The sequence below is a fragment of the Aspergillus steynii genome (genome assembly GCF_002849105.1).
Source record: "Aspergillus steynii IBT 23096 chromosome Unknown P170scaffold_2, whole genome shotgun sequence".
NCBI classification, from domain to species: Eukaryota; Fungi; Ascomycota; class Eurotiomycetes; order Eurotiales; family Aspergillaceae; genus Aspergillus; species Aspergillus steynii.
Genome location: NW_020194399.1, coordinates 4,788,849 through 4,811,092, shown reverse-complemented (window position 1 = coordinate 4,811,092; position 22,244 = coordinate 4,788,849). Strand labels below are relative to the sequence as shown.

Here is a 22,244-nt window from a genome sequence, read left to right as displayed (position 1 = left end):
CTATTCCACCACCGTCTCATACTAGTAGTCATATACTTAATTTAAATAACATCAAGCATCAATCATTCATCCCCCCAAACCAGCACACAGATCTGAATACCTCAAAACCTCTCCTCATCATCAAAATGCCTCGGCTCAAACGGCAACCCCAAAGCCACCACCCCACTAAACACATACAACCCCAAACACACCCAAATGGGCACCGACGTCGCCGTATCCGCAAACGTAGCCACAAACGGCGACGCCAGAGACGCCAACCGACCGAACGCGACTGCCGTGCCGCATCCCGTGCCGCGGGAAGCAGTCGGCATGACTTCCGGTGTATATCTAGTCAAGACCCCGACGGGACATGATCAGCAACTCACAACCCACGCAACAGACCAAACAAAGACAGGGAGAAGAAGGGAGGGACAGCTCACGAGTACAAAATCGCATAATACCCATGCTGCCAGAAATTCACGAGGCTTGAGAACGCAATGTTCGCGCCCTCGCTCCGCACAGTCGTGAATGCCCCTGCGAACGCCCCCGCGCAGATCGCCGTCAGCGCCATGGATCGTCGGCGGCCCAGGAAGCGGACGTTCACGAGGAGGGTGGAGAGGATGGGCCCGAGGATACCGATGGATGAGGAGATGCAGTAGTCGCGGTAGGTTTGGAAGGTGGAGCCGGAGCCGAGGTTGGCGCCGTTGGTTTGCAGGTAGATTGGGAGGAAGAGAGTGTAGAGGGGGTACCTGGTGAGGGTTAGAGGAAGAGGTTGGGTTGGTTAGTGAGGAGGTGGATTTTGGGGGAAAATGCTGGAGATGTGGTGGTCTTACGCGATGCCGATAGCTGTCCAGAGAAGGATGACACCTGTAGTCGAGATCCCTAGCTTGCGGGTGACGAAGAGGGACCGGATATGTGATAGTTGGGTCTGGGCTTTCTGCGTCCGGGACTCTACTTGGGGAGTGTCGGCAATGGGATAGAAGTCCTGCGAGGAAATCGGGAGCTCCGAGTTGTTGGTCTCAGCTACTTTTCGGAGACTGTCGATGGCTTCTTCGAATCTTCCCTGGGAGACGAGCCACTTTGTTGACTCTTCCATTTTCATGAAGAAGACACGTATTACGGCGAGGACGAAACATAGTCCGCCGATGAGGATGTACTGGTATCGCCAACCCATATTCTCGGCGTTACTGCAAGTTGCAGGCGTAGCGTCGACGGGGCACGAGAAATAGATAATCAGGGGCCAGGCTAGAGGATTAGCGAGGAATGAGGACAGAAAGGGATAGTACTCACCCAGGAGTCCCCCGACAGCGTTCCCAACGCCAAACCACATCCCAAGCGCCGTAAGCATGTAGTCCTTGGAATTTGGCAGCCATTCGATGAATACCGTCAAGTCGAGGGCAACTGTTGTAAAGATTAGCCAGATAGACAGCAATCGGATAAGAAGCTTACTATTTCCACCCCCTCCCACCATCTGCAATCCAATGAAGGCCGCCAGCGCTGCAAAGTTCGGAGATGCGGCCGCAATCATCGTGAAGATGGTCACGACGAACAGAGAAATCTGCCAGACCAGCCTGCGTCCGATCATGTCTGCTGCATGACCACATCCCAGAGCGCCCACCAGAGACCCCGAATATAAAGCCGCGGTGAGCATGCTGGGGTATTTGGTGTCCCATTGCTTGGTGATTTGGGGGAGGACCAAGCCTACGGAGACAGCAAGCATCTGGTCCTGTCAGGATGGGTTTTATAGCTAACGTAACTGGTCTCACCTGGTCGACGAAGAAGCCAAAGCCGCAGGTAAAGAATAAGCGGATTTGGTATTTTCCAAAACCAATGCTTTCAATGGCATGGTTGATGAGAGCGATATTTCGAGCCGTAGCATCGAGAGTAATATCTTGCAATTGGCCTTCAGCGCTGGACAGAATCTCCGGATCCACATTGAGAGAATCTTTATCCATGGTGATAGATTGATTAGGTTGTTCTGATTTTCGATATGCTCCTGCAGCCGGTAGTCATTATATATATCATGATTAAGTAGCAGTGTAAAGGGGTTCCATGTGCTCACCGCGGAGAATCGGAGCAAGGGCTGCCACGCAGGGATGAGGTCACGTCTCGATGAGCGTTCTGCTATGCGGAGGGATCGCCGTGAATCCTGGCTACCAACGTAGGGGTTGAATAAATGAAGAGAAAGAACATGTTGCATTGACGAGAGGGGAAGACTACTCCTAAATACATGAAAGGAACGAGGAGGCGGCGGCCAGGGAGGAATGGATGGCCCATTGGTGTGGAAGTGTAAAGCGAGAATCGGTTTACAGTAGGATTCTATATTGTATGGGGTGGGTGGTGTAAACACAGAAGAACAAGAAAAAAGAACAAAAAAAGAACGGGATTTGAACCCGAGACCTCGCGATATCCGATTGGCGGGGATCAAAGTAGGTTTGTCCAGTTCAGATCGAATCGCCCACGTGAGCGGAAGACGGCATTCCGCGTTTTCTGGCGGTCTCTGATTGGCGGGGCAGGTTCACGTGAGCGGGTCTCCCATTCTCCGTCCCCTCCGCTCCGTTCTTTTCATACTCGTCATACTTGATAACGCATATGGAGAAAATATAGTTCGGCGCTGTCATGCTGTCTGGACGAGATGGATGACCGTGCATCACCCAATGAATCCCGTGCCCGCCATGCTTGCGAACCCTGTCGGTAAGTGATGCAGGATCTGCCTGGAAACTGCAGCTGACTCCATGCAGGAGAAAAAAGACCAAATGTCCCGGTGAAAAGCCGGCGTGCTCATTCTGCCGTAGATTGAATCAGCGGTGCACTTATAGTAGGGATGAAGGGTCTCGGGATTTCAAAGTAGGCTGATGCCATAACCAATTGTGTAGTTCCAGGTTCTTATCAATCCCAAAGTCTAGGCATGATGGCAAGGAGCGCCTGCGTCGGCTCGAATCTCAGATGGAACGGATGAATGATGTTCTGCAGTGAGCTATGCAAGAGACGTACTGGAGACTTGGCACGCTGATCGATGGTAGAACCCTTACGGAACGAAGTCCACTCGACGCAAGGGCGTCACAGCCACAAACTGTCGAGAGATCCCAGGAACCAACCGGTGAGACCATGGCTGCCTCGCTGTCATGCTTCAATGATTCCGACTGGTATGTAAGGCTTTTGTATCGAATAAGGGCGGATCGGCTAATTATCATCTAGTTCCCATCCTCCGCCGGATGTTCTCATGCACTATGTCGAGATTTACAAGGCCAGACTGCACTTGCAGCCACTGCCGCTTTTTAATATTGAGACGCTATCCACACAAGTGTTGCGATTCCCGCCGTATTTGTTGCACAGCTTCTTAGCGGTCACGATGCCTTTCTCGGAACATTCATTCTTTGGCAACGCAAAAGAAAAAGCAATAGATTCCTACGTTCGTTCGGCTCGAGAAACTGTGATACATGCGGCAACTGAAGGGGAATCGTCGGTGGAACTCCTGCAGTCTCTTTGCTTGCTGAGCTTGAATGACCTTGCCGGTAAGATCTCGTCCTGATCCTAAATATCTACAGCTAATAGCAGATAGCCGGTCGTCGATCTAGGATGTGGATGAATATAGGGGTTGCATCCCGACTTGTATCATCTCCTCAAAGTCATCAGCGATCACCGGTGGCGATTACGGCAACCACCGAGGATAAGACCCGATGCTTTTGGAGCGTGTTTGTACTTGAGAGGGCGTTTACACCAGGTCCAAATCTGCTCCAAAGCGACACTTTCCCTCTTGTTAATTCTACCTACCCTCCTAGCCCTCCACGGCCAGCTTCTGTCGCTGATTTAGGTAGCTCTAGTGCGCCTGGTTTCCCCGCGAGTAGTGCAACCAGTGACTTGGGCGTCAGCACATACTGCCTGCAGCTGACCTCCATATGGGGCGAGGTGGTGGCTTATTCAAGACGTCTGCGATCAGAACAAGTTGAAGACCCTTGGCTAGCGTCCTCTACTTACCATGTTCTGGTTGCAAAGTATTGCCAGTTTGAGGCAAGTCTTGCGCAAATTCATCGGTTCAGGAATGTTGGCTTCCAAAGCCTCTCAACAAACGAACTATCTGAAAACAAATACTACTGGATGGCCTGGCTCCAGCTTCAAATCAGCTTTCACGGAGGCCATGCACTGTTGCATCACCCAGTCTTCTACATCACCAATTCCCGCAAATTTAACACCAATTACCCACCACCATCCTTCCTCCAAAAGGCCGTCGACCAGGCCCTCCTTCACTCGGGCTGGATCGTACGCCTCTTCCGCACATGGGAGTTTCTTGGGTTCGAACTCAATGATCCCTTTTTGGGTCATTTTATTGTTGTCTCTGCAACCATCCATTGGATATTTCAGTTTGCCAACGACACGACCGTAGCAGACAGGGCACGCTCTGACTTTGGAGAATGTCAAAGACTTCTTCTCAACCTATCCAGCAGGTGGCCGCAATTTTCTTTGGTAGTAAGTTGAAGATCATCGCGGGATTGTTGTACTCAGGCTAATTATTCGACCAGGTGAACGGGCTAGAATTTCTACAAAGCCTTGCCCGGCAATTCCATGAAACAACGGGCAACCAAGGCATTCCTTCTTTCAAGCAATCTCTACTATGGGACCTGCTTGACTCCGACATCCCTAGTACGGGATTTGATGCTGCTTCTTATTCAGTGACACCCAGCGGGCAGCGTATAGAAACCCAGCATCTTGCTCCTCTCCACGAACCTTCTTCTGTACCCGATAGGGAATATCCCAATGATATGATTGGGTCCGCCGGATATCAAACACTCCAATCGCCAATATTCTTTCCAAGTTCAACTCTGAACAATGATTTGTTTAGCGATATCGATCTCTCCATCTTCTCGCGCCTAAAGGCCCAGTCTAATTTCAACTTGCATGGTGTATTATAGGTGCACGATATGCCACGTCAACCTGAAAATGATAAACATCACTGGGCCTAGGAGGGGAATACAGGCATATTGAAGTTTCCATTTCTCTATCATTCTAAAGTGTGTCGTCATTCGTCAACCGATCTTCCAACAAACCCGGTCCGGGTCCGTCCCCACCCGGAGCGAGGCACACAGCTGTCCGGGCCTCAATATAAGTAAGTTTGGTTATTTCCCTTGCATATGCTCCACCAATTGAATGTTTATCTTCTTCATGCATGATGTCTGACTACTCCAAGTCAACTTCCATTGTTATCATTGGGGCCGGCGTGTTCGGCCTCTCCACTGCCCTCGAACTCTCCAAGCGTGGCTATGCCAACATCACCGTTCTTGACCGTCGACTCCCTCCTGTTCCAGATGGTTCCAGCGTCGATGTCTCTCGCATCATTCGTCCTGACTACGCCGATGTGTTCTATGCTCGCATGGGATTGGATGCCGTGAAAGGATGGACTACCGATTATGCGCCGTTCTTTCATCGCAGCGGTCTCTTGTGCGTGCAATCGGAGGGCTCTACCCAGCATACATACCTTGAGCAGTCGAAGCAAAACCTGGAGAGCCTGGGAGCTAGTGTCACTATTCAGACCTTCCAAGGCAATGAGGCCACGAGCAGATACCCGGGTATCCATGGTGATCTTTCACGCACGCAAGGATACTGGAACACCGAGTGTGGATGGGCCGATGCTGAGGGCAGCATTACTCACCTGGCCCAGAAGTGCTCGAAGGCCGGTGTATCCTTCATGACAGGAAGAAATGGAACCGTCCAAAACCTCATCACTCGGGGTGATTCAAAGACGAGCAAGATAATAGGTGTGAAAACAGAAGCAGGGACGAGCGTTTACGCGGACACTGTCATCCTGGCCACGGGCGCCTGGACGCCACACCTGATTGATACGGGCGACCGGACGATTTCGACTGGTCAACCGGTCGCCTTTCTGCAGTTGACTCCCGAGGAAGCGAAGGAAATGCAGGAATGTCCTGTCATGATTGACTTGAGCACGGGATGGTTTGCCTTCCCTCCTACTCCTGGCACGAACCTGCTGAAAATGGCCCGACATGGCTATGGGTTTGAAACGACCACAACCGCGTCGAATCGACAGTCCAATTCCTCTTTCTCCGCCCCTAAGATGTCTTCTCAGTCACCTTTTCTACCGTCAGACGCAGAGAAATCTCTGAGAGAGGGGTTGGCTCTGTTCTTTCCGCGGTTCAAAGACCGACCTTTCGTCCAGCGCAGGCTGTGCTGGTACACCGATACTCCCAAGGGAAATTTCATTGTGGACTATCATCCGGAATATGAAGGACTGTTCCTGGCAACGGGCGGAAGTGGACAGTAAGTCTAATCTTTCAGTAGTATTGCGCAACATGCTAACGATTGAAGTGCTTTCAAATTTCTACCGGTCCTGGGTCGTTATGTGGCCGATAGTTTCGAACGGAAGGCATCGCAGGAGCAAAGGGAGATATGGGCGTGGACTGCAACTGCAAACCGTCTCTCGAAAGGAGATGGCAGTCGAGGGGGACCTCCCAGAAGAGTACTTCGACCTGAGGAGCAGGCTTGTCTATGAATATAACTTAACTATCTGTATGAATATGGGACAGTGCAGGCCATCAATCACCAGAAGCTGTGATAGAGGCACCTTCCCTTAAAGTGAAAAAAGGAAATATCCAGTTGTAGCTTATCTCGAAATCCGCTCGGTTCGATTTAAAAGAAACTCCGAGTTCTCGATATTCGAAGGGTTGCACAAACTGCTACGCCAGTTGCAGGTTGCACTCGTTTGTTGCTTTCCATCTACTCTCCCTCATCAACTTCCATCATCCACTTCGCTCTCAGTTTCCGTCACCTCACCTCCACCCATCACGGAGCGTTCAATTCCATCACCTCAGCCGAATATATAGGACCTTCGGCATATTTCGCAAAAGTAACTAGATCATTTTCTGTCGAATCTCTCCATCTTTAGTGCCAGATGATACCTGTACCTGCTAGACGCACTGATCGATTGCTTTGATCCCGTCAATATGCGATTCTCTCTTCTTTCCGTTCTTTCTCTCGTTTTGCTCTCCTCGATAGCATTCTCTCTCGAGCTTATCGAATCTCGAGCCCTCAGCCTGTGCTCAGACAGCTTGAGCCTGACCGCAGAGCATTTCAATGTCGTCTTCACGCCCCAGAACCAGTCGATGGCCTTGAGTCTGGATGGATCGTCGAAGATCACCGGATACGTGAAGGCAGAGCTGGTGCTGACGGTGTATGGATACACAGCGCTGCGGAAGGTATTGAATCCATGCGACATGAGTCTTAATGGCTTGTGTCCGGTCCGCGCAGGGCCGCTTCCGATGATGAGCACCAACATCAAGATCCCGGAGAATGTGGTCTCGCAGATCCCTCGTAAGACCTTTGACATTCCTTCTCACTCTCCTGGACATGCTGTGTGCTAGTTGTCGAAACTGACGAATCCAAACTTAGGTATCGCGTACTCCGTCCCCGACCTCGACGCTTCGGTCCGCGTTTATATCAACTCCACGGAAACCGGCGCGGAGATCACCTGTATCGAAGCAGCGCTCTCGAACGGAAAGTCAGTCTACCAGGCTGGGGTTGGATGGACAACGGCCATCATATCGGGGCTGGGATTGGCGGCGTCGGCGATAACGTCCAGTTTTGGGAATTCGAAGGCTGCCACGCATATTACGGCCAGCGTTGTCTCGTTGTTCGGTTTCATGCAGTCTCAGGCGATGTTTGGGATGACTTCCGTTCATATGCCGCCCATCGTACAGTCGTGGACCCAGAACTTCCAGTGGAGCATGGGTATTATACATATTGGGTTTCTGGAGAGGCTATGTACTTGGTATCAGCGTTCAACGGGAGGAAGCCCTTCCAAGATTCTGTCGAATCTCACGGTGACTTCGGTACATGTTATGAAAAGACGCTCTACTGAGATCCTTCAACATGCATCCGAGTTGATTCAAGGTGCGCGACAGAAGCGAAGTGTCACTGAGGGAGGCGCCATCGTGGTTCGAGGAATCCAGCGAGTGGGCTTTAGGGCTGGGATCGAAGTGACCAATATCTTCCTGACTGGCCTGATATTCTTTGTTGTCTTCGTGGTTCTGATGATGCTCATGGTTGCTGCTTTCAAGACCGCCTGCGATATTCGAGCCAGATCGAAGGGAGAGAACACACTGAGAGCATTGAGAAGAAGATGGAACCTCATTGCAAAGGGGGTTATGTTTCGATTAGTGTTGATCGGTTCTCCCCAGATGCTCATTCTTTGCCTGTGGGAGTTCACCCAGCATGATTCCCCAGCAGAAGTCTTGCTCGCTGTGTTCATGCTTCTTGGGATGGTTTCCAGCGTTGGCTTTGCGGCGTTTAGGGTTATCACGCTTGCACGGAAGTCTTTGGCCATCCATCAGAACCCAGCATATCTTCTTTACTCCAACGCCCCCTTTTTGAGTCGCTGGGGGTTCCTCTACGTGCACTACAAGGCCACGACCTACTATTTCATCGTCCCTGCGCTTGTCTACACGTTCCTCCGCGCCATCTTCATAAGTCTGAGCCAGAATGCACCCGTGGTCCAGACAGTGGCATTGCTTGTCATCCAGGCGGGTATGCTAGTTGCCGTCAGTGTATGCCGGCCATGGATGAACAAGAAGACCAACATATACAACATCTCGATCACTGCGCTCAACTTCATCAATACCATCTTTCTACTTTTCTTCGCTGACGTTTTCAACCAACCCGGCCTTGTGACCGGGGTGATGGGAGTCGTGTTCTTCGTCTTCAACACGGCGTTCATTCTCGTTCTCCTGATCCTGATCCTGATCGACTCGGTGTATGCAATCCTGTCGAAGAATCCGGACACGCGATACCAGCCCATGCAGGATGACCGCGAATCGTTCGTGCGATCCAACAGCCAGCTGGTGACGGCCGAGCTGCATGCGCTCGGGGCCACCGCTCGAGGCGACACCCCAACCTTGCTGTACAAGGCCTTGCAGAGAAGCGACGACGAGCCCCTAGTTGCGAGCAGCAGGGCGCGAGGCAACGGCCTCCACGGGGGAGACTCCAGTGGAGATGTCACGCTGCATGAACGACAGTCCCCTACGTCGGTGGTGGATCTCTCGGTGCCCCTATTCCCCAGCGGGGGGCGAGGTCAGGAGGATCGTAAGGTCCGACGACAGTCATCTTCGCCGATGTGAGTATGGATGCGTGTACAGTAAGGAGAGGGGGGACTTGCTTGAATTTACGGAGTAGCTTTGCTGTCTATGTGTCTCCAGAATTCCCGGGATTATGCTTCGTGGTATGTACGTATGTCGCTTGTCAGCGTCAACATCAGCAGACATCTCCGCTCCAGTCAACAACCGTTTGTCCGGCGTATGTATGTAGCCTACATAAACTCAGCTAAGCATCACCCACGACCCCATCTCCCCCTTTTCCCACCGATTTCAAATCAAGCCTTTTCCACATCCCCCTCGCTTCACGCATGTCCACCTTCCCCTCTCTCGCTGCACCAGGAAACATCTGACCCTATCGACCAGGCTGTACGGAGTAGTCCGCCAAGCCCACCGATGATCATTTTTCTTTTCTTTTTTTTCTAATAATTTATTTCGAAAACGAAACCCCTAACATCATGACGAAATGAAATCGTGAAAAAGAGGGTGTACGCCATCCATGACATCATCTCGTTGATTTACTGCGCAGGTAACAACCAGGTGGTGCGGGCCTCTTGCGCTCAGGTCTCTCTTCGGCGGATTAGGATCCCGATTAGGATGGATGCCTTCCCGTCCAGGTTACGGGGTGGAATGTGGATGAAGGGAGGAACACCATGTGTCATGCACAGAATATGGGCATGTCTCATCATGGCCTGGAAGGAAGAGGGAGTAGAAGATTCTAGTCCCGTCCGGTACTTTTGTCGTTGATGCCCAAGGGTATGCTTACGGGTAGTATAACTAGAAGTAATTAGTAGAGGGACAGTACGGTAGATCGTGCATTATTCTTATGGGTGTGGATAAATGACTGGCCAGGAGTAAGGCAGCCAACATTAGGTTCCTACACAGTAGTTCGGCCGCGGGGATCCTTCCGATTTTTTTGCTTTCTTTTTTTTCCGGGTGGAAATTTCTAGGCAGTGGAGGCTAAGACCACGACTAACTACTTGCTCACTTACGTGCAGACACCCAGTAATAATACCTCAGACCTCCTGCGTACTGTGTCGGTGCCTACTGTAGGAACGCCGACCAGCCGGACCAAGGAAGCCGTAAGCTAAGCATGTACGTCTGTCCCGAACGAGTAATCGGACTGGTCGACTGAGGTGGGTCTTTTTTTTTTTTTTTTTTTTTTTTTTTGTCTCTGAGTGCCTAAGGGAGTTAGTCGTTTGGAGTTGTTTCGTTCGTGGTGATCGCTCAATTCCTCTTTTCATTTTTCATTCGGATGATACGGAGTAGTTCTTTATTACGACCGGAATCACCCCGAAGGACTGCGTACAGGCAAGGCAGAGTAATCCGGTTTGGTGGGGAGGAAATCCAGTCGGCGATGCAGTTGAACTTTAAATCAGGTACCCCGCAAGTCGAGCGCTCAATTCCATTGTCCACGGCGCTATTGATCTCTCGTGGGAGTATTTCTTCCTTTCTCCAGAGTGTCTATCGGTGGTAACTACCATAGTGACTACCTGAGTTCCTACCTGGGTATTAACTCCTAGTTCTCTGTCAGACTCAGTGAAATAATCGCATTGATCTCCTTTCCCTCCACCCCAGTCAAGCGCCGTACTTTTGCATCACCCCAAACGGGATAGCTCCCACCATCGGCCGAGCCAACGCCCCCACCCATCGACTACGACGCACATCGCACTACTCCTGCGCCCAAAGAAGAGTCCAGAGTTAAGCGTCGACAGCGCTAGAGATCCTTTTACATACAGATTACAGAGTCCTACGCAGTAGGTAAGGTAGAAGACCCTCTCACTTATATCTACACAATTTACACACCTACACACATTCATAGCCTAGATAATTAAGATAGCCTAATCCCAACCAAAAGATCCATCCGTATCACACGTCGGGTTTTGATAGGTCCGTTCTCGGGCCACTTTCCTTGCGTGCGCGACACGAGGTCAGGTGGTCCCGCCCGGCGGCCATGCTTTCCCTTCGTATCGTCTTTCGTCTGTCCTCCCGTGCGACCCTCCAGCCATTTGCTCCGTTTGTGTACCCTGGTATGTCTGATGGTGTGGACGGTGTGGTTGATACATTCCGAATTGCTACTACCTACCTAGGTGGGTAAGTAGGGTAGGGAGTGGACATGTAACGGGTTTTCAGGAGAAAAAAAGAAAAGAAAAGACAGAATGCATCGAGGTATGATGGCAAAGCATATGCCAAGAGAAAACATCCCGCACGTATCAGATCTCCCTGTGGAATTCCTGTAGGAGGATGAAAATCAGAGAGGTTATAATACGGGGTAAAAAGCAACGAGACAAAGCAAAAAAGAAAAGAAAAAAAAATGAAGAGTCCAAAAGCATCGCTCAAAGTCAAACCCCCCCCCCTTCGAAGCAGGCATCCCCCTGTCATCTCCGCATTCCCACGCAAGGGAGGACACCCAAATGACTGACGGACACTGCAGCGGTCGAGATGTGATGTGAGAAGCAAGTTTAATTGCCGGCACACGGACTGCGCTTTACTGGACGGTGGTGTAGGCGTGGTCCTGAGGAACGGGGGGAGTGCAGCAGATCAATCGACAGAGTCCTTAGGGCGTTGATGAATTAATTAATCCATTTGATGGAGTGAAGTCTACTCCGTATGTATGTCGATTACATACCTAGCCACCGACCACTGACCAGTCAACAGGCTACTGCACCTCTTTCACAAGTGGTCAAGTAGGTAAAGAATTGCCTTGATCTGTGCTTGCGGCATATACTGCGTAAGTGCAGACGCAGCAGACGGGCGCGTTGCAAACCCTGGCGCTCCCATTGCGCAGCGCCTTGGTCTAAGCTCCTGATCTGAGCGATTTCACTCCCTCGATTCCTGGCCGGCAGCATGGGGCTCCACTGCGAACAATGGATGAGACGCCGGGAATACCCTCCCTCCCGGCTCCACTTGTCATTTCTACTGCCTCCATGTTTCTGAAAATGGCGAGTCATTACATCAGTGGCATATTACGCAGTAGTGCACTGACAAAATAGCAGGATTTGAAAATGAAATAGAACAAAATAGTAAAATAGAATAAACACGGAGTACACCGGCGATAAATCCATCCCGCATCTCACCCGAGTCATGTCCAGCCCATTGACCCTTAAGGTGATGCGGAGTGGGGCGGTTTCACCAACTTTTGTCTTTTCAAATCATGAATATCATGGCGATGCGTCTCCCGAAGGTCATCTGTTTGCAGTCTCCCAGTCGCCGTGCCTGTCCCCAGCCCTGTCTCCCTAACTCTGGTCTAGAATTTAGGGCAGTCGTTTAGGCTTTAATAATTCCTTGGTTAAGGCCCTAGCTGTGCCTCGGCGCCTACCTATCAAATTCAATTCCCGGCTTTTTACACTCTGACTGGATCCTTCGTTCTACTAGTAACCACTGTAGGTACTGTAGGTAACTACAGCGTCCAGCGTATACTCTGACCATCGCAGGATTCTCGTCAAGGCTTTGAAGCGGCTTTCCCCACCGGGCAAGCCGTGCTCATCTGATGCGCCTCGCGGAATTCAGAATCCATCATCGTATCGACCCTCGTACGGTCGCTCTGGCCGTGTTTCCTCCATCTTATTTTTCCTTTCTTTCCCTTTCTTTTCTTTTTTATTTTTATTTTATTTTATTTTTTTTTTTTGACTCGCTGCTTTCTTTTTCCCACCCCCAGACATGATCACCAACCTTAATCTGAGATTTTCCCCAGGCCGAAAAAGAAAAGTCCTCGGAGCGTAGGGGGCTGATGCTTGCCTTCATCGTCCAAGACGCCTAGCGCGATTTAACTTTCCACATCCCCTCCAGGGATGTCGTGAGGCTTTCTTTTGGGTTCTCTCCCGTCTGCTGCCTACTGCCTAGGTTGGAGAGGAGGCGATGAGATGAGACGGGATGAGGTTCGGTAGGGAGGGACCATTCCAAGGTATTTGGGTGAGGTCCGCACTCGGAGATATTCATGCCAATGACGGAATGTCGTGGTTGGATGGTCGGCATGTACGGGGTCAGGTGATGGGGTTGGTTAGTAGGGATGAGTTCGGGAGAAGGGGTTTGCTGAAAGGAAGAGAGAATGAAAGAAAGAGAGAACGAATGGCTTATATACATACTGTATACTGACTTCAAGATCAATTGAGCAGCATTCTGCAAACTGAAGCAAACGATCGCAATTCTGCAGTAACACGGAAGTCCGTGCTGGGGGCACAAAAGATGAGGCCCACTTTCCCCAGATTGTCATCCCTATGAGACATTTTTGTTTTTCCCCCTTTTGTTTCTTCGTGCAGTGCCGGAGCGTCGTTTGGAAGCATCGTGAATCGCGTCCCTCAGGAGTTAGAGGCCGCCGGGTTATACAGTTAGTCCCTCCCATTCAGCGAGCTTTTAGTTTTCCCTCCGGCAAAGTGGCCTCTGCGGTGTCACTGCTCGAGCATCGGCCCATCTCCGCTCTCTTAGTCGGTCTTAGAGGTGGGTTTAGTCGGTCTTAGTCGCGTGGAGTTATTTTATTTTATTTTTTTTTTTATTTGACTCTGATTTACTCGCTGAGGGTGCTAGAAACCATTTGAAAACAAATTTATTTATTCGGGTTTTCCTGTGGCGTCCAGCTGAGCCTGAGCCATGTCCATCCCGGAATGCAAGTAATCCATCCAGCAGGCCGAACGGGGGAAAAGGATCAACGCAGCTGTTGGACAAAGTGGGACTGCTTTATTATTATAAATTATTATTATTACTATTTTAATTACCCTTTTTTATCCTTTGATTAATTCGATTTATTATAATCGATTTGAATCTTCAGAATCTGAAGTGTCGCTTCGGCTCGATCTCGAGGAATGCGAGTGTCCTCCTGTAGGTGTGCCCACATACAGCTCGATTAGGTATGAATTCTTTCGAGCAGGTCGCAGAATTGAATTTCGACTCTGTAACCCGCCGTCTAGATCCATCCTTCTAGCCGCATGGGGATTCTCATCGTCGTCCAGACTCCACTGTCGAATGACGACGGCCCTGCGCCGGTCGGGGCCTTCGTCATCGGTCATCGGATGGGCGACAAATGCCAGGCAATTAGCCCGAATTTGCGGTGTTTCATGCGCAGTCAAAGGAATGGAATCATTAAATACAGACCGTACGGAGGGTTGGGATTGGGATAATTTGGGGACGATATCTGATCCTCCTCCAGAAGATTATTAATACTAGCGTGGTAACCTTCAGGTGGAAGCTGTCAACAAATCCTCCGCCGGCATCAGAAATCAGATAAGTCCTGCGTAGCCATGCCAATAGCACTGCAATAGCTCTCCTCCGCAGGTAAATGGCCTGCTCGTTACGCTGGAGAGTTACCTCAGTTCCAACGTTACCCGCAACTCGTAAGAGTCCTGGCGAGTGACTCCCAGTCGATCCCAAGGTTTGCCTAGTCTTAGGTAGGCAAGTATCGACCGGGTCGATGCTCACGGGTCCACCGACGGATTGTCACGATTCATTCCAATCAGCGAGTGTATCCGGCTTATTTCTGCGGCCGTAACTGCGCCGTATGGACTGGTAGACGGAGAGGATGGCAGGCGCTGTAATGTCCATTTCGTCTCTGCTCTGGTGGCCGTGCAACGGAAACTCTAAAGCCTACGCCTTCTTCCTGTCACTCCGTCTTAAATCCTCCAAATCCTAAATCCCTAAACCCTCTCTCCATCCACCATCCTCCATCCTCGCATCCTCTGCAATACGACAGCACTAGCTGGTCCGACCACCGAACCTCAGCCAAGTCTTTTGTCCACGGCTGCTCCCCACTTTCTCAGGGACCTCGTCGTCGCCTTGTCTCGCTCTCTCCCCCTCCATCCCGATTTAATTCCCACTGGCTTCCCAATCCGCGCAATCCTGCCGTCGCTGCCCCTCTTTTTTTTTTGTTCTGACTTATCCTTTTTATCCTTTTCGTTTCCTGACTTTTCTACCGGGGCTCGTTCTTGTTGATCCTCCTCGTTAATTAAAACCGCCGTCTCGCCCCGTCCCCTCCCGCGACTCTTTTCCCAAGCTTCTCCTCGCCGTCTACTCTTCCTTCCCGCCCTCACCAGCCTCTCTCTTCCGTGAGAGAGGTTTCTGCGTGGTCAATGTTGTCAATGCAGAAAAGCTCCGCCTTCGTCCTTTCGCCCTCCTCCTCCCTCAACGGCGACCAACATCGTCCGCAACAGCTGCATCCTCACCATCCACACCATCCGCACCACCCTCATCAGCAGCAGCAGCATGCCATCATCCCGTCCAACTCCACTCGCCCCGGCAGCATCTCAGAAATCCCCGCCTTCGACTACCCGCTGATGGACGACTCTTCCGTATCCCATCGGGCCAGCATCAGCACCGACGAAAATTCCAACGACTCGCCCGAATCCTGGGATGGCGAGGGTCCCTCCGACAGTTCTCCCGTCGCCGACGTCGAGGTGAAGATCCACGACATCACCCATCCGCTCGCCGTGGCCTCCGCCAAAGCCTTCCAGTTCAGTATGGTCGCTCCGCACGATTCGGACCTGTCGATGGGCGACGTCACGCCCAAGGTCGAGGAGGTGGACGATGCGGATGATTTACAAAGTATCAAACCTATGGGTGTGGATCCCATGGCCAATGCGGACTCTACCCATCCGGATTCCACGGCTCTTCCCGTCAACGTTCCACGGAAACGTGGGCGACCGCGCAAACATCCTCTCCCAGCGCCCGGAGGTCAGGTCAAAATCACCAAAGGTCGATCCAAGACCGGCTGTATAACGTGTCGCCGACGGAAGAAGAAATGTGACGAGACCAAGCCAGCGTAATTGACTCCCCTCCCCTTTTCCGTCAGATTCTGCCCTCCCGACCGTCGCCAAGACTAACGCCGCCTCATTCCGCAGGTGCTTGAATTGTCAGAAAAATGCCGTCGTCTGTGAAGGCTATCCTCCGAAGGAGATCTGGAAGAGTGGGAAACAGAAGCAGGAAGATGGTGAGTGCATCTTGATTTTGAGAACCTCTGCATTTTCCTGGTCGTGGCCTTGCTTTTCTCCCACGTCTATCTCCTACCCCTGATCCGGTGGGCTAATCCATCCTGAACAGCAGCTGCCCGATGCCAAACGATGATCTCCCGTGCCCTGCCATTCCTGATCGACGGGATCGAAAGCGATATCGATCGACGCTTTCTGGACCATTTCGTCTACGGCTTCAGTCGTGTCCTGACGCTGATCAACGACGACTCCAACCCGTTCAAGGAGATCCTCCTCCCCATGGCGACCCAACATCGCGGCTTGATGCATTCCCTCATGTGTCTGTCGGGGTCACACCTGTCCGGGCTAGAACCCGAGCCGCGAGTTATCGAGCGTAAATACCACCATTTCCATCGGGCGATCCGGGATCTGAAGAGTAATATCACGGCGTCGTCGAAAGGTGGGGAAGAGGAGCCGGAGTTGCTGGTGGAAGACCCGATCATTGCGTCGACGATCGCCCTGAGCCTCAATACGATCTGCGAGGGAGAGACCAATGGTGAATACCGGCCGCATATGGATGCTGCGAGATACTTGCTGGTGACGCAAAAACCCCGGAACGAGAAGTTCCGACAGTTCATCGTCGAGTTCTTTCAGTACCACGATGTGTCCAACTCCATCACTTCTTTGGACCGACGTCCCGCCCATCTCAACGGCGACCTGAGACTGCCCGACTTCGTTCCTCATGCACAGGCCGGGATGTTTCTGGGGGTGTTCGACGGTCTGTTCAACTATATTTCCGAGGTGACCAGACTGCGCGACCGTATCCGTCAGCGACACAACGAAGGGTACGAACCGGCCGTTGATTATCAGATCCTGAGCGAGGCCGTCTCGATCGACTCGGCCATCCGGGCCTGGGAAACATCCCATCCCCCCAACACCCCGAACTGGGCCCTGGCTCAGCTGTATCGGCAATCCACCTGGGTCTACCTATATCGCACGATCCGGCCCTCGCGACCGAGCGAGAAAATTGCCCGAGTGGTGGACGACGGTCTCTCCTTTCTGGATCAGCTGCCACGCGATGCTGGTGCCTACAGCATCGTGCTGATGCCGCTCTTCTTGCTGGGATGTTCTGCATTCGTGCCCGAGCAGCGGGAGCGGATCCAGAAGGGATTCGATTCGCTCAAGGCCTACTCCAACCTGCGCAATATTCAGCCGGCACTGACCGTGGTGGAAAAAGTGTGGGAGGTGATGGACAGCGACATTGAAGACAGCTGGGACTGGGAGAAAATCATCAAGTCCATGAACATGGATTTTCTCATCACTTGAGACGGGCTGTGGCAATTATCTACTGCGGACGTTGCATTTTACGTGATTGCATATTAACGAGGTGCTGGTTATGATTTGTTTTCTTTTTTTTTTCGATTCTTCTTTCTTCGTGATGAATCTTCGACGTGGACTGGTTTTCAACCAATCCTCTGCAGAGTCACCACCAGAAGGTGGTGACTTCGGCGTTGTGTCAATGCATGCATGTCATCATTTCTCTTCTCCTGTCTCTATTTATATGGGCCACCCTTTTTTCTTTTATTTCTGGATTGGATATGGCGATGGAACTGGGATTGGATGGAATTGGCAGTGAACAGGGCCAAAGGACGAGGGATCATATACTTCTACGCAGACCGGCGTCAGGCATGGAATTTGCAGTGCCTTTCTCGTATATTATTCTTGTCCAAAGCACCCACGGGAGTCATGACGGGGGAAATTGGGATTGTATTTCTAGGTGTATGTGTTAATGATTGGAAGTATATAACTCTTCGTCTCGTCTTACTCCCGTGACCGGCCTCTCACTAGCACGACTCGGCAATTGCCCCTCCGGCCAATAATCCTCAACGTTCAACGCTCGAGTCAACATCCCCACAACTGTTAGCTCGGATTTTTAATTTAGTGTCATCCCTGACAGGCTGACACCCGGGAAAGATGCTGTTTGACGGTTTGACACGAGGCTCTCGTTCTTCGCCTTCTTCTCACCCTTCTTCCCTTCCAGTTGCGCGATGACCGTCGTATGGTGACAATAGCCACGCGATGGAGAAAAAGGCCCATCCTCCCCACGTCAAAATCGACGAAGCCGCGCCGTCCAACCTCTCCCTGCGAGCGGTCAACCCCGTCGATGTGTCGGTCCAGGATCTGTCGCTGCAAATCGATACCACGCCGCCCATTTGGGAAACCCCACCGTCGCAGCTATGGAGCCGCCTGCGCAGAAAATCCCCGACCCGGACGCAGAAGACCGTGCTGGACGGGATTACCGCCGCCATGCCCCGTGGTAGTCTAACGGCCATCATTGGCAGCAGCGGGTCGGGGAAAACCTCGCTGCTGAACCTGATGGCCGGCCGGATGGGGATGGCCAAGGCGCAGGTCTCCGGCGCCACGACCTTCAACGGGCATTCGGACCTCGAGCGCGTCCGCTGCGCCTACCTCATGCAAGAGGACGTGTTGATTCCGACCCTGACGGTGCGCGAAACCCTGCGGTACTCGGCCGACCTGCGACTCCCGCCGCCGGCGACCCCCGACGAACGGCGCCAGATCGTCGAGCAGGTGATCCTGGAGCTGGGGTTGAAGGAGTGCGCGGACACGCGGATCGGGACGAACATCCACAAGGGCTGCAGCGGGGGCGAGAAGCGACGCACCAGCATCGGCGTGCAGATGCTGGCGAACCCGTCGGTGCTGTTCTGCGACGAGCCCACGACGGGCCTGGACGCGACCAGCGCCTTCCAGATCGTCCGCACGCTCAAGCGGCTGGCGCAGGACGGCCGCACGGTCATCGTGTCCATCCACTCGCCGCGCTCCGAGATCTGGAGCCTGTTCGACCGGGTGATCCTCCTGGCGCGGGGGTCGGTGCTGTACAGCGGTCCGGCGGACGAGTCGGCGGCGCATTTCGAGCGCTGCGGTCACCTCCTGCCTCCGTTTGTGAACCCCGCCGAGTTTCTAATCGACCTGGCGGCGATTGACAACCGCACCGAGGCATTGGAGGCAGCGTCCTATGCGCGAGTGGATTCGCTGAAGGCCGCATGGCGATCGCGAATCGCTGCGGACGAGGGAGGTAGGACGACGAATGTGGCAGAGGAGAGCACACTGGCGAGCTCGGACGGTCATCCCCCCGCGCGGGCTGTGTCGTTTAGGCAGCAGTTTCGTGTTCTGACGTCGCGGACGTTCAAGACGACGATCCGTGACCCCATGGGGATGGCTGGGACTCTGCTGGAGGCTGTGGGAATGGCTGTGATCGGCGGGTGGATCTTCCTGCAGCTGGACGAGAGTCAGGCGGGGATCCGTTCGCGGCAAGGGAGTCTGTATACTGCGAGTAGTCTGAACGGATACCTGATCCTGCTGTATGAGACGTATCGACTGACGATCGACATCCGGCTGTTCGACCGTGAAAGGAATGAAGGGGTGGTGGGGGTGCCGGCGTTTTTGCTGAGCAGGCGAGCAGCTCGCCTGCCCCTCGAGGACCTGCCGGTGCCCGTGATTTTCGCGGTCATTTTTTACTTCATGGTGGGATACCGTCTGACGGCCGCCCAGTTCTTTATCTTTTTGGCCATCACGATCCTCACGCACTACATTGCCGTCACTTTCGCCGCCGTCAGCATCAGCATTGCCCGAAGCTTCCCGGGCGCCAGTCTGGTGGCCAATCTGTCGTTCACGGTGCAGTCGTTCGCCTGCGGATTCTTTGTCCAGTCGAACCAGATCCCCGTGTACGTGCGATGGCTCAAATGGGTCGCGTACACCTTTTATATTTTCGGAGGGCTCTGCGCCAACGAGTTCATCGGTCCCAATGGCCCTCCGGGTGGGCAGTTCTACGCCTGCCCCTACTCTGACGACCCGGAGGACCCGGCCTGCACGCAGTACACGGGCCGATACATTATGGAGAATTTGGGGTTCCCGTCGGACTGGATTTGGCGGCCCATCGTGGTGATGGTGTCCTTCGTGCTAGGCCACTACCTTCTCGCCGCCGTCCTGTTGCAGTACAATACTTTTGCCGTCAACGTTGCTCAGGCGCGGGCCTCGGATTCGGACCTTTCGGCAGGAAAAGAGAAGATCGCCGTGCGAGAGGCCCAGGAAGCCCGCCGAGTGACCATCTCGCTGGAGAACTACGCCATGGACATCCGCAAGCGAGGGTTCTTGAACCGGCCCTCACGCACTCTTTCCATTCTCAAGCCAATCGTCACCGAATTCCATCCCGATCGGCTCAACGTTATCATGGGCCCTTCCGGCAGCGGAAAGACCTCGCTGCTCAATTCCATGGCGCGACGGCTGCACGGCTCCGTGGGTACCCAGTACCAGGTTCACGGTGACATGCTGTACAACGGGGCCGCGCCGTCAGAGAGCGTGATACGATCCGTCACGTCGTTCGTGGCGCAGGACGACGACGCGCTGATGCCGTCGCTGACGGTGCGGGAGAGTCTGCGCTTTGCCGCCGGTCTCCGTCTACCGCGCTGGATGTCGCGCAGCGAGAAGTACCAACGAGCCGAGGAGATCCTACTGAAGATGGGGCTGAAAGAGTGCGCCGACACTCTAGTAGGTGGTGAGCTGGTCAAGGGGATCAGCGGCGGCGAGAAACGGCGCGTGTCCATCGCCATTCAGATCCTGACCGACCCTAAGGTTCTGTTTCTTGACGAGCCGACGTCCGGCTTGGATGCGTTCACGGCGCAGTCTATCATCGAGGTTCTGCAGGGCCTCGCGGCAGAAGGGCGCACGCTCGTCATGACCATCCACCAGGCCCGGTCCGACCTTTTCCAGCACTTCTCCAGCGTGCTCCTCCTCGCTCGCGGCGGTTATCCGGTATACGCCGGGGAGGGCGCCCGCATGCTCCCTTACTTCAGCGGCCTAGGCTACACCTGCCCCGAGACCACCAACCCCGCCGACTTCGTCCTCGACCTGATAACCGTCGACCTGCAGGCTGCCGACCGCGAAGCGCTCACCCGCGAGCGAGTCCAATCGCTCATCGACAGCTGGAATGGCGGAGAGAAAGCACTATCGCTCGGTCAGGACACGCTTCGGCGTCCTTCGCAGATGGCCACGCCTGCGGAGCTGGGGGGTTTGAAACGGCAAATGCTGCCATTTCGCACGACCTATCCGCTCGTGCTGCGACGCGCGGCGATCAATTTCTGGAGACAGCCGGACCTGGTCATGGCCAGGTCGATGCAAGTCGTGGGGATTTCCATCATCATGGCGCTGTTCTTTGCGCCGCTGAAGAACGACTACGTGGCGGTGCAGTCGCGGATGGGTTTTATTCAGGAGTTTACGGCGTTGTACTTTGTTGGTATGTCAGACATATCCCAAGAACGTGCCTTCAGCTCAATCCCAGATTAACAAGCTAACTCGCCAGGTATGCTTCAAAACATCGCCATCTACCCGTCCGAACGCGACGTCTTCTACCGCGAGGCCCAGGACAGCTGCTACGCAACGACCACATTCCTGGTGCAATACACGACGCTCGAGATCCCCTTTGAGATCCTCTCGTCGCTCATCTTCGGCGTCCTCGCCGCCTACGCCGACAACCTCACGCGCACGCCGCAGATGTTCCTGATCGCGTCGTTCAACTGCTTCTGCATCATCAACTGCGGCGAGTCGCTCGGCATCATGTTCTGCACGCTGTTCTCGCACGTCGGTTTCGCCGTGAACATCACCTCCACTTTGCTCTCGATCGCCACCATCCTCGGCGGCGTGATGAGCCTCGACGTCAACGTCGTCCTGAAGGGCGCCAATTACCTGTCGCCGGTGAAGTACCTGGTCGCGAACGTCGCGGTGTACGGCATGCGGGACCAGCGGTTCCATTGCACCCCGGCGCAGTTGCTCGGGGACGGCAGCTGTCCGATCGAGACCGGGACGCAGGTCTTGCAGTTGTATGGGCTGGACGGGAACGGCGGGTTGAATGTGTTGGGGCTGGGAGTTTGTGTGTTGGTTTATCGGGCTATTGCGTGGGGGGTGGTGCGGGCAAGGATGTTTTTTCTTTCCGGTTGAGAAGTAGATTAGAGTATAGAATGCGTTGGTCTACAGTTCTGGCGTTTGTGGCATATGTTGAGCATGTTAAACTGATAGACATTAGTGCACAGAGCAAACCCTCTGAAGTCTATTTTATACATACACGCCCACTGGTGCTTATTCAGATAGCCTTCTACACAGCTCGTAGCTTGAACTCAAGAAAGTACACAAGACTCCATCAAACACCTGATAATAATTGATGTGTTGGTCGGTGTTGGCATCCAGCCCAATAATTGCTAGC

The 22,244-nt window shown here is 53.1% G+C and overlaps 8 protein-coding genes across 8 annotated transcripts; 7 read left to right on the top strand and 1 right to left on the bottom strand.

Annotated features, from left to right (window-relative positions):
- Positions 1–92: 92 nt before the first annotated feature.
- Positions 93–1,934, bottom strand: P170DRAFT_403855 (sugar transporter; the record flags this gene model as incomplete). The annotated part of the gene is made up of 6 exons (XM_024846499.1): positions 93–327; positions 420–728; positions 813–1,224; positions 1,270–1,380; positions 1,429–1,699; positions 1,746–1,934. The coding sequence occupies 6 exons, from the start codon at positions 1,932–1,934 to the stop codon at positions 102–104; spliced, it is 1,518 nt and encodes a 505-aa protein (XP_024708378.1). The 3' UTR covers positions 93–101.
- Positions 1,935–2,568: 634 nt separating this feature from the next.
- Positions 2,569–2,866, top strand: P170DRAFT_122974 (Zn(II)2Cys6 transcription factor domain-containing protein). Its single transcript, XM_024842366.1, has 2 exons — positions 2,569–2,673; positions 2,721–2,866. The coding sequence occupies exons 1-2, from the start codon at positions 2,615–2,617 to the stop codon at positions 2,833–2,835; spliced, it is 174 nt and encodes a 57-aa protein (XP_024708377.1). The 5' UTR covers positions 2,569–2,614; the 3' UTR covers positions 2,836–2,866.
- A 221-nt stretch (positions 2,867–3,087) lies between these two features.
- Positions 3,088–4,889, top strand: P170DRAFT_507782 (fungal specific transcription factor domain-containing protein; the record flags this gene model as incomplete). The annotated part of the gene is made up of 4 exons (XM_024854513.1): positions 3,088–3,125; positions 3,178–3,494; positions 3,542–4,446; positions 4,500–4,889. 4 exons carry the CDS (start codon positions 3,088–3,090, stop codon positions 4,887–4,889), a joined length of 1,650 nt encoding a protein of 549 aa, XP_024708376.1.
- Positions 4,890–5,146: 257 nt separating this feature from the next.
- On the top strand, positions 5,147–6,484 carry P170DRAFT_351188 (NAD(P)/FAD-dependent oxidoreductase; the record flags this gene model as incomplete). The annotated part of the gene is made up of 2 exons (XM_024843846.1): positions 5,147–6,252; positions 6,301–6,484. The coding sequence occupies 2 exons, from the start codon at positions 5,147–5,149 to the stop codon at positions 6,482–6,484; spliced, it is 1,290 nt and encodes a 429-aa protein (XP_024708375.1).
- Positions 6,485–6,935: 451 nt separating this feature from the next.
- P170DRAFT_403848 (transient receptor potential ion channel family protein) lies at positions 6,936–9,104 on the top strand (the record flags this gene model as incomplete). Its single annotated transcript, XM_024846498.1, has 2 exons — positions 6,936–7,302; positions 7,381–9,104. 2 exons carry the CDS (start codon positions 6,936–6,938, stop codon positions 9,102–9,104), a joined length of 2,091 nt encoding a protein of 696 aa, XP_024708374.1.
- A 5,764-nt stretch (positions 9,105–14,868) lies between these two features.
- P170DRAFT_434793 (Zn(II)2Cys6 transcription factor) lies at positions 14,869–17,770 on the top strand. The gene is made up of 3 exons (XM_024848801.1): positions 14,869–15,825; positions 15,905–15,993; positions 16,104–17,770. The coding sequence occupies exons 1-3, from the start codon at positions 15,146–15,148 to the stop codon at positions 17,294–17,296; spliced, it is 1,962 nt and encodes a 653-aa protein (XP_024708373.1). The 5' UTR covers positions 14,869–15,145; the 3' UTR covers positions 17,297–17,770.
- P170DRAFT_122903 (uncharacterized protein) lies at positions 17,398–17,926 on the top strand. Its single transcript, XM_024842365.1, has one exon. The coding sequence runs from the start codon at positions 17,498–17,500 to the stop codon at positions 17,801–17,803; it is 306 nt and encodes a 101-aa protein (XP_024708372.1). The 5' UTR covers positions 17,398–17,497; the 3' UTR covers positions 17,804–17,926.
- A 123-nt stretch (positions 17,927–18,049) lies between these two features.
- On the top strand, positions 18,050–21,982 carry P170DRAFT_350146 (putative ABC efflux transporter; the record flags this gene model as incomplete). The annotated part of the gene is made up of 2 exons (XM_024843780.1): positions 18,050–21,281; positions 21,348–21,982. 2 exons carry the CDS (start codon positions 18,050–18,052, stop codon positions 21,980–21,982), a joined length of 3,867 nt encoding a protein of 1,288 aa, XP_024708371.1.
- Positions 21,983–22,244: the final 262 nt, after the last annotated feature.

Bases quoted from the DNA above. Each gene is read 5' to 3' on its own strand.
- P170DRAFT_122974 (XM_024842366.1), top strand. From the start codon at position 2,615: ATGGATGACCGTGCATCACCCAATGAATCCCGTGCCCGCCATGCTTGC. The intron at 2,674-2,720 runs GTAAGTGATGCA...GACTCCATGCAG, and splicing joins CATGCTTGCGAACCCTGTCG to GAGAAAAAAGACCAAATGTC.
- P170DRAFT_434793 (XM_024848801.1), top strand. From the start codon at position 15,146: ATGCAGAAAAGCTCCGCCTTCGTCCTTTCGCCCTCCTCCTCCCTCAAC. The intron at 15,826-15,904 runs GTAATTGACTCC...CTCATTCCGCAG, and splicing joins TGTGACGAGACCAAGCCAGC to GTGCTTGAATTGTCAGAAAA. The intron at 15,994-16,103 runs GTGAGTGCATCT...CATCCTGAACAG, and splicing joins GAAACAGAAGCAGGAAGATG to CAGCTGCCCGATGCCAAACG.
- P170DRAFT_122903 (XM_024842365.1), top strand. From the start codon at position 17,498: ATGTCATCATTTCTCTTCTCCTGTCTCTATTTATATGGGCCACCCTTT.